The 10,783-nt window shown below is 41.1% G+C and overlaps 1 protein-coding gene across 2 annotated transcripts in view; it reads left to right on the forward strand.

Annotated features, from left to right (window-relative positions):
* Window positions 1-10,328, forward strand: part of FEZ2 (fasciculation and elongation protein zeta 2) — a 43,571-nt gene extending 33,243 nt beyond the window's left edge. For both annotated transcript variants that reach the window (XM_007468389.1, XM_007468390.1), the window contains 3 exons: window positions 2,354-2,429; window positions 5,460-5,525; window positions 9,374-10,328. In XM_007468389.1, coding sequence (XP_007468451.1) covers window positions 2,354-2,429; window positions 5,460-5,525; window positions 9,374-9,390 — 159 coding nt within the window. In that variant the 3' untranslated portion in view covers window positions 9,391-10,328. The remainder of the gene's footprint in view (window positions 1-2,353; window positions 2,430-5,459; window positions 5,526-9,373) is intronic.
* Window positions 10,329-10,783: the final 455 nt, after the last annotated feature.

Below are 10,783 nucleotides of genomic sequence, written 5' to 3' on the forward strand. Positions count from 1 at the left end.
TGGCCTCTCCCGTTGCGGAGCACAGGCTCCGGACGCACAGGCTCAGCGGCCATGGCGTACGGGCCCAGCCGCTCCGCGGCATGTGGGATCTTCCCAGACCAGGGCACAAACGCGTGTCTCCTGCATCAGCAGGCGGACTCTCAACCACTGCGCCACCAGGGAAGCCCCAGTGTGTTCTTAATACATGTTTTAGAACTCTATTTTTCACTTTTACCTTTAAACAAATAGCTGTTAATATATTGACTTAATGAATTGCATGTGTAGAATATATAGCTGTGAAAATAACTAAATATGCTGCTGTAATTCTAAAAGTTTAAGAAACAAGATCTCATTTTGGGGGAAAGAAAGCCAGATGTTGGTATCTTTTAGACTACAGTTCTAGGTCAAAATGTTTATAGAGTATACCTTACCTACTTTTAAATGAAATTCATGTGCTTTTAAGGTGTATCATGTGGTCAGCCAACTCAGTTGTCTGCTGAATGAGGCATGAAACATTATTTATACCAAATTATACATGGATATAAATATACAGTCAAATGTATAGCAGTTTGCTTTTTATTAGCATTTTTTGATATAATGACTTAAGGAATGTCAAGAGCATGGGAAACACATCTACATCGAATGTGCTTAGAATTTTCACAATTGAAACTTTCACTTTAAAAAGAAAACTCTTCAATTTAGTTCTTAAGTGAAGAGTGAGAAAGTGTGCAGAGTGTAGCTAGTAGGCAGTTTATCAGAATAAGGCATTTGAGCCTAGGTTTTTATTGCAGATAGCTCTGTATTACTCAAGAAGGGAAATAATCGACATAATCCTTCACACTGACATTTGCAGCTCATAAGTGGGCTCCATTAAGGGATGGTTGAATTTTTTTTTTTTTTTTTAATTCTACTGCCTCTCACCTCTCTCAAACCCACAAGATGGCAGAATAACTTCCAAACTGACCCAACATGTGGGAGTGGGGCAGGAAGGCCTGAAAGTGTGGCTAGACAGCATGCATGCCAAGGTGCGGCTTCCTGGTGCGTCTACAAGTTGCTGGACATGCATGCCATTAGCGAGTCCCCAGGAGGGCGTGTTTTGGCTTCTTGTGTATTCTTTACAAAGAAACATGTTTGGTTACACAACTGGGCATCATCTTGGAGAGGCCTACACCATAAAGATGGTGGGAACTAAGTTTCTTAAAGATTGAAACAATTCATTGTAATCAGTTATTACTAAGCAATTCTATTTTGTTTTTTGATTATGAGTGGGATAAAATTGCTCAAAGAGGATTAGGAATAGAGCTGAGATTCAGGACTGGGGCTAAATAATGGGTGGGTCTGGAGAGATTCCAAGTAAAAACAACTAGTAGGGCTTCCCTGGTGGCGCAGTGGTTGAGAGTCCGCCTGCCGATGCAGAGGACACGGGTTCGTGCCCCGGTCCGGGAAGATCCCACATGCCATGGAGTGGCTGGGCCCGTGAGCCATGGCCGCTGAGCCTGCGCGTCCGGAGCCTGTGCTCCGCAACGGGAGAGGCCACAACAGTGAGAGTCCCGTGTACCGCAAAAAAAACAAAAAACTAGTAGATCTCTAGATAAGCACATGCAAACTACATTGAACTATACATTTTTTGGTGGTGTGGTCAGAACAGGAGAATCTGGACAATAATTTTTAGATTATGCTTTCAAGGGACATAGTTATAGGACATAACTGATACTTGTGAGCCTTTACAGTAGTGAACTAGGCAGTTTGTCTCAATATCAGACATGAATTTTCATTATTCATTGGGCCATTATCTCCTTTCACTTTTTTCTTTTCCTTTAATACCTTTAAGCATTTATAACTACTTACACAATAATTTAAAATAATAGTAATACATCTTTAAAATTATTTGGGTGTTTCTTTTTTAGCTTCTGGAGAAAGCTGGTATTCATTTTTAAAGTTGTCAAGTTATCCATGTGACTGTTTTGTTCAACCAGAAAAAAATGGTCTAAAACAGGATCATTTGACTGTTGGGAACTATTTTGTTATGCAGAATGGTTATATTTTTAGTTTAAATTACCATTTCAAAAATGTGTTGAAGTATTCAAGGAGAATGTTAGATAAGACTTCACTTTAAAAATGAACAAATTGGACACATCACCCTCAGACTTACTCCTGTGAATTTTTCAATAATTGAAAGGCGAAAAAGTTGATATTTATGTAAACAGGTGGGCAAAAAAAAAATGAGTTCCAGCTGAGATAGTAAGATAGCTGTGTTCATCACTAAAGTGGCTCATGTTTCTCATGTTATAAAATGAACCTTCTAGTAACTATATCAAATTTTTGCAGAGAAGGTAAATCAGATTTAAGTGACACTTTTTTTTTGACTTGGCAGTACTTGACAACAGTGATTCCTTATGAGAAAAAAAATGGACCACCATCTATTGAAGATCTTCAAATATTAACAAAAAGTAAGCAAAGACAAAATTAAACTGTTACCTTGTTTACTTTTGCTGATTCTAAACACTGATTTTAGTTGGCTGGTTTTGTTTCTGTTATTATTTTATCAATTTGGGATAGTAAATGATGGATGTCATCATTTATTCTTTTGAGAATGAAACCATAAATGGTTGTGACAAACACAGCACTCAATCTAGAGTTGATTTGTATTTTCCCTGTTTTTTTTATCTTTTGAAACATTTACAAGCTGAACTTTTGGAGGAAAAATGTAACAATTTCCCATCACCTCTTGTATATTTAAGAATATATCCATTTATCAATTAATAAGGTGCTTCATGGATCTTATATTAGTATGACTGTCAGAAACTCAGTAGGAAGGATTTAGAAATGCAGCCTAAAACACTCTCCTTTCTTAGGAATGTGGAAACCAAGGTAGGTAGTTAACAGGTAGAAAATAAATTGATAGTAATATTTTAAGAATATTTATTCACTCAGCAAATATTTAATGAAGGCCTACTCTGTGCCAGGCCATGTTCTGAGCACTTGGGATACTTCAGTTAACAAAGCAGATAAAAATACTCCACCTTCAATGGGCTTGCATTTTAAAATAATTTGTTAGACCTAAGGGACATTCAATATAATGTATATTTATGATAGCCATAAATGAGTCCTGAATTCTGGTTCTATCCATTACTTATAGGGATGTCCTTGGAAGTCATTTACACTCTCTCAGTCACAGTGAAAAATGAGGATTAAAATATTTGCTCTCTTTACCTCATAGTAAATAAATTAATGTATGTGTGATTTGGGGTAAGTCAGTCACTTGGCCTTGTTTTTCTTGAAGGGATTGAATTTGCTGATCTGTTACGTTCTTTCTTTTTATAAATATTTGTGATAACTGTGAATTAAAGAGGGAGCCGGGGCTTCCCTGGTGGCGCAGTGGTTGAGAGTCTGCCTGCTGATGCAGGGGACACGGGTTCGTGCCCCGGTCCGGGAAGATCCCACATGCCACGGAGCAGCTGGGCCTGTGAGCCATGGCCACTGAGCCTGCGCGTCCAGAGACTGTGCTCCACAACAGGAGAGGCTACAACAGTGAGAGGCCCGCGTACCGCAAAAAAAAAAAATAAATAAAGAGGGAGCCGAACGAGAGAGCCATCACATGAGTGGATATTAATGATGATATTGATTTTGGAAATTGAGGTGATCGAGGCACGGGTGGGGGGAGCACGAGGAAAGAAGTGTCTTATTTGCAAGCAGCCTGCCTGCTAACCTGAAGCTTTTATTCTTTCCTTTGAACAGTACTTTTCAGAACATTTCATACTTATGTGATGCCAGACTGTATAAAATAAAGAATTAAGAGATTAACTGGGTGGCTAGCCCTCTACTTTTCAGGAAGAATGAGTGTCCAAGTTCACACAGGAGAATGGTTCATTACAGGGCTGCATCTCGTAATTTCCAGTCCACCACACTTTTTAATAATGCTGGATTTTAATAGTGCTGGTTTTTGGTACGTGATTTTATGTAGAACTGAAAACAAATCTAAAATATGATTGGAAGCAGAAATACTGAACATTAAGGATCTCTCTAAGAAGAGAGCACAGATATTGCCTAGAAGCCAGGAATTACTGAGGGATCTCAGCTTCTCAGATCAAGGACAAACACATACTTGGCCAAACCAAAGTTGTCATAATTCCCACATCAGAATGTCCTAGGCCGATCCTTAGATGATGTCTTTATAGACTGACACAACTTGGAATTTGGGGTGAGTGAATGTGTATGTAGGGTGTGTGAATGAGTGTCCAAGTTAATATACTACATGAAGACAGTAGATGGAAGGATGACCTTTACTCTGAAAGTTTAAGAAAAGTGGTTATCTCCTGAAAATTTTGGGGAGAATCTGAGCCTCTGCCGTCGCCTCCTATAGATGTTACTGCAGGGGAAGCCCCGTAGAGACAGGCAGTGTTTAGATATGTATCCTTCTTCATAAAAGCTATTGGAGGTGCAATGATAGTAGTGATAAGAATTAGAATAATATTAGTTGTGCTAATAATGATGGTAATGCTTACGTAGCGTATGTAACGTGCCAGGTACTACTTTAAGTCCTTTACACCTGAATTAGTAACTTAATACTCACAACAACCCTTTGAGACAAGTCTAATGATTATTCCCATTTTACAGATGAGGAACTGGGTGGTTAAGTAACTTGCTCACAGTCCCGCTGCTAGGAAGTGGCAGAGCCGGGGTTTAAACCCAGGAAGACTGACTTGACAGTTACACTAGGTTGTCTTGTCATACATCTGGGGGAGAATAGTGAGGCCTTTCCCCAGGATGCTCTGGAGAGTTCGAGTTGGCAGTCACTGTGAAAGGGAAGTGTAGGTGGTCTAGATGTTTTTTAACCACTGTAATAGTAGCTGTGTTTTCTGTTTTGTCTTTGTTTAGAGATCAAATTGTCAAATCTTTGCTTAGAGATAAAATTGTCAAAGATTCTCTTTAGGATGAGGCGAAATCACCCAGGTGCCTTTGGAGTATCAAGAAGTAAGCAGCCTGGCTGGGTGCTTGCTTCATGGGAAGTCTGTTCTTCGTTTTGTTTTTTCTTTAAAAGTTTCCAAGAAGGCTGACTGATGTGCTCCTTGGAGAGTACGGCTAATTCTCCATTTCCCTAAGAGTTCCTCCAGCTCATGAGATCTGCAGCACCAAGGTTCTCCTCTCCAGAGCTCATAGAAGTGCACATTATGGTAACTCACTTGCCAGTATTTATGGTGACAGAACTGGGGCTCTGTGTAATAACCCAGCTCCTGCTTCCTGCCTCCACTGTTTAGAAATTTTAAATCAGGGAAATAGCTCTCAGGTAGCTGCAGTATTCTGACCTGAACGAGGACTTATTCAACTATAACAAATTCTTGAACATTTGCAGTTGTATTCTCTCATCCAGAAAATAGTCAATTTGCATGAATTGTTATATCATGTAATTAAGACTAAGGCTACCATGACTGAGGTTATCTGAATTTGAAATTGTGTTTTCTTTCTCCTTTATTTTGCAGTTCTTCGTGCCATGAAAGAGGATAGTGAAAAAGTTCCGAGTTTGTTAACTGATTATATACTGAAAGGTGAGTTTTAGAATAGTGTATGTGCAGTTGTTGGGAAGTTTTGATTGGTCAATAAATGCATTGTCTTGCTAATAGATTAAAAAGTAACTCCCAAATGCGCAACTTTTACTTTGCAGGGTGAGAATAGATAACGTGACGACTTATTTATGCTTCCAACATTATAAAGTATGGTTATTTAAAGTTTAATTTTTATTTGAAGTCCTGGGCTGGAAATAATTTCCACAGCTAAATTATAAACATCAAGGAAGGCAACGGAGGGACTTCCCTGGAGGTCCAGTGGTTAAGACTCTGAGCTTCCCCCGCAGGGGGCACGGGTTCGATCATCCCTGGTCGGGGAACTAAGATCCCACATGGCTGCGTGGAGCAGCCAAAAAAAAAAAAAAAAAAAAAAAGAGAGGCCACAACAGTGAGAGGCCCACATACCGCAAAAAAAAAAAAAAAAAAAAAAAAAGGCATTGGAGGAAATGTTATGGAGATGTTGCCATAATGATGTGAGTCTCAGGTGTTGACGCTGAGGATTTGAGAAAGTGGCCTCTGTCCTCTTGGGGACACTAGAAGAAGGACGGATGAAGGAGGGAACAGTTAGATCAGTTCACAGTCCCAAAGGGAATATGAATGGGGATGGGGTAAGGGGCAGGGAGCGGAGGGAGAAAGAGAAAAAGAATGGACTTTCATAAAGCCAGGGCAGTGAAGAATGAGCCATACATCTTAGGAGCAAGATCGGCATCTCACAGGATGGGAACAGTGATGAGGCAAAGGAAGACCATTTGAGACTTTAACGACATCACCTGCTTTGCTGAGGAAGGAAGAAAATTTGGATGATAGAGGGACTGAAGAACTTATTTAATTATAGGCAAAAATAATACTTTTCAGTGAAATTTTCTTAAAAAGCAGCAGTTTTTTAGGTAACATTTTCAGAGCATCGTAAAATGCATCCTGTAGTGTTTGATCCAATTTTGAGAGCCGTCCTCCTCTGGTCACACTTCTCTTCTTTGGGTTCTCTCTCTTCTCCATCAAGAGTAGCTAGCTGAACCGAAGGTTGGGATTTGTGAGATGTCAGATAACTCAGATGGGACTTTTCTTCAATCATAGCTTCATAAAGGGGGAACCCTTGGTATAGTCATGAGCACAAAGTGAATATTACATGAGTATCACCTGTAAGACCTGACACCAAGCCAGCCATTAGTAGGTTAACAGGAGGGTAGAAAAGACTAAGTTGACATGATGGTTTTTTAAATAAGCTTTTCTTTTTCTTTCTGATGGAGGAGGGTTTTCTCTTCCTATTACGTTCTGAATTAAAAACAAAACAAAAGGGCTTCCCTGGTGGCGCAGTGGTTGAGAGTCTGCCTGCCAATGCAGGGGACACGGGTTCGTGCCCCGGTCTGGGAGGATCCCACATGCCACGGAGCGGCTGGGCCCGTGAGTCGTGGCCGTGGAGCCTGCGCGTCCGGAGCCTGTGCTCCGCAGCGGGAGAGGCCACAACAGTGAGAGGCCCGCATACCGCAAAATAAAACAAAACAAAACAAAAACATCTGACATCTTTGCTTTTGTGTTGTGTTAGCATTGGTATGAAAGCTGGATTGTTCTGAGGTTTGTTTTTCATAGATGTGAATCAGGAATGAGATGCACATAAAGAACATGTCTTAATTTTCAATTATAGTGGGTCTCTTGGGCACTGCCATGAGGGCCAGAGACAGAATGAGCTTCTGAAGCATTCTCTAGCTATTTTATCATCAGACTGCATGGGAGAATTTTATGACCCAGAGAGCAGTGTTCCGGGGCGGGGGATGTGGGCGTGTGATTTTTTTTTTTTTTTTAACATCTTTATTGGAGTATAATTGCTTTACAATGGTGTGTTAGTTTCTGCTGTATAACAAAGTGAATCAGCTATACGTATACATATATTCCCATATCTCCTCCCTCTTGCATCTCCCACCCTCCCTATCCCACCCCTCTAGGTGGTCACAAAGCACCAAGCTGATCTCCCTGTGCTATGCGGCTGCTTCCCACTAGCTATCTGTTTTACGTTTGGTAGTGTATATATGTCCATGCCACTCTCTCACTTCGTCCCAGCTTACCCTTCCCCCTCCCTGTGTCCTCAGGTCCATTCTCTACGTCTGCATCTTTATCCCTGTCCTGCAACTAGGTTCTTCAGAACCTTTTAATTTTTTTTAGATTCCACATATATGTGTTAGCATATGGTATTTGTTTTTCTCTTTCTGACTTACTTTACTCTGTATGACAGACTCTAGGTCCATCCACCTCACTACAAATAACTCAATTTCGTTTTTTTTTTATGGCTGAGTAATATTCCATTGTATATATGTGCCACATCTTCTTTATCCATTCATCTTCTTTATCCATTCATCTGTTGATGGACACTTAGGTTGCTTCCATGTCCTGGCTATTGTAAATAGAGCTGCAATGAACATATTGGTACATGACTCTTTTTGAATTATGGTTTTCTCAGGCTATATGCCCAGGAGTGGGATTGCTGGGTCGTATGGTGGGGGTGTGACTTTTCCTTTCTTCCCTGAAAACCTGGGACTGTAACCGCGACTCTGCACCGCCTGCCCTAGGGAGGCGGCACGCCTCCAGCTCTGCTCCCCTTGCTCGGGCTGCTGGCTCTGGTCTGCGAGCCCAGGTCTAGCTAGACGAGCTGCTTGTGTGCATGTGTTGCGGTTTTTGTCTTGGTTTTGTATTGTGAGGACTGGGTGGAAAAGAAGCTGGGTTTCAGACTAAAGGGTGACTCTGTACTATGAGAAAATGAAGACGGGAGTGTAACACTCAGAGGAGTTCATGTGCCTGGGAAGGCGAGGATGGAGGGCTATTTAAAATGCTCTTTTCCACCCATTCTGAAAATCCATAGCCAGTTAGTGATTTCTCTTCCTTGGGGACCAGTAGAACATTTTGCCCAGGAAGAGGGTATTGCTCAAGGGAGAACTCTCCTTCCCCTTTCCTGATGGGACATTCTCCTTGTTTTTTTTTTGTTGTTGTTGTTTGTTTTTTTGTGGTACGCGGGCCTCTCACTGCTGTTGCCTCTCCCGTTGCGGAGCACAGGCCCCGCGGCCATGGCTCACGGGCCCAGCCGCTCCACGGCATGTGGGATCTTCCCAGACTGGGGCAAGAACCCATGTCCCCTGCATCGGCAGGCGGACTCTCAACCACTGCGCCACCAGGGAAGCCCCTCTCCTTGTTGTTTTTAATGCCAGTGACTATGGCTTAGCTGCCTACATATACCACCTTAATTTCAGTGCAAAGGTAAGAAGTGAAAGAAGGTAGAAAAGTGGCCTCATTTGGCCTGGAAAAGATGGGATGGATGCCGTATGGGCTACTTAAGCTTCTCTTTCTCACTGCTGTGTAATTACGCCACCGCAGCCTGCTTCCACCCCGGCCCTCAACAGCTGTGCCAAAGGCTAGTAGTGTAGCTCTGGCTGCCACTGTGCTGACCCTAGATGGGAAGAAAATTGTGTGCAGACACTTGGATCCTTCTTTGACTTCACTGGGGAGCCGTTTGCTGTGTTATAAGCCTCGTACAGGGCTAACGTTATGGGTTTATATCTCTAAGTGGTACCCTAAGAGACATGGCCTTTTGGTATCTCATTTCTGGGCAATTCTAATCAATGTGTCTTGAGAAAACGTTTCATTGTTGGGTGTAGCCTTTTATACCTTAGAAAAAAAATGACTACTATAGATCCTTGCATTAATGTTTAGTTCTAATGGTGTTTTTTATATACATATAAAATGTATATACATAAAAATGTGTATAAATATATATACATCTTGTGTAAATATATACAAATATTCATTTCTATTTAACAGTTTTTGTCCTGTTTTTCTTCCTCTAGTTCTGTGTCCTACATAGGGCAGCATAACTTCAGGAACAGCTTTATCGTCTGTGGACAGCAAACTAAATTGCTTATGGCATTATTCTGAAAGCTGGCTACCATTACCTTCCTGCTATTGGAAACTCAGGACACCTGAACTTGGGTTTGTGATTCAGTATTACTATAGTGATCATGCCTTCTCTAATGCTTTATATTATGAACCGAGGGAACTACGGCACTATTTTGAATTCTAGAGATTTTTTTTTGTTAAATTCTAACAATTATAAACTTTTCCAGCTTTATAGAGTAAGGGGGAGTGATGTTAATTGTGCATGTACAGTTATATTTTTCATGCCTGTTTGAGTTTTTAAGGCTTTCTGGATCTAAACTGCACTCACTCAAGAACTAGATCAAAGCACTGAGAGATTTATACTCGTTATTTTTCAGTGCTGGCAAGAACCATCACTGATTTTTTTGTAAGAGAATTGTCAGTGTAAATATTACCTACCAGTATTGTCCAGAGAGACTAAGACTTAAAAGTTGGGGTGTTCTTGGAAGAAGGGAAACCAGAATATGCGTTGTCTTGGCTTAATACTTAGTCAATATCGAAACAGCTGGAGATGACTGATTTTAGAGGTTGCTGCGTTTCACCATTGTTCATATTTTAACCATTAAGATGCCATTTACTTTCAGAATCTTGTATTAACTTTAGAGGTTTCATTGCTTCATTTCACTTGTCTGTGAAGAAGTGTCCTTTAAAAGGAGTTTGTATCCTTTAAGGTGCTTAAGAAACTGTATGCTGCAGCATTGCCCATTTCCTGTTACTGTTACATTTTATTCATGCCTATGTGTTTTCCTAAAGTACTAACTCTAGAAACAGCTACTCATGGATCCATCACTAGTCATGAAAAACTTGTTCCAGTTCCAATCATGTCAATGTCATTTAATAAATGTTGGGGGGAAAAAAGGTAATATATACTTGAGAGCTTTATTTTTGAGTTTTTGGTTGTTTGATTTTTTTCTTCCCTTAACAGTGCTGGATTCCTCCCCTCACTGTTCACACATTGTCCATCATTACAGTGTGTGAGCTGGTGAAACCTTGATTAGCCTCATGATGCTAAGGAGGGGAGAGAGGGACTTTTTTCAGATCGTGCTAAGCTGCTGTGGAATGATGGAAGTCCTGTTCTTTTTCTGGGTCCGTGAGACATTCCTAACAGCCACGGCAGCTTCTTCCCATTGACAACGTGAGTGTAAGTAGAGTCTCTATAGGACCTGCTGTCGGGCTTTTAAAATTCCACTTAAACATCTGTGAGCATACAGAGCTACCCGGCTCAGTAAATGGGACCCCAGGACTGCGACGGCAGTAGCTCAGTTTGGAGTTGATGCCAGCGTGGCACTTAAGCCGTTCTCTAGGAGTATGTGGAACTTGAG

The sequence above is a fragment of the Lipotes vexillifer genome, unplaced genomic scaffold (assembly GCF_000442215.2).
Source record: "Lipotes vexillifer unplaced genomic scaffold, Lipotes_vexillifer_v1.1 scaffold1149, whole genome shotgun sequence".
Taxonomy (NCBI): domain Eukaryota; kingdom Metazoa; phylum Chordata; class Mammalia; order Artiodactyla; family Lipotidae; genus Lipotes; species Lipotes vexillifer.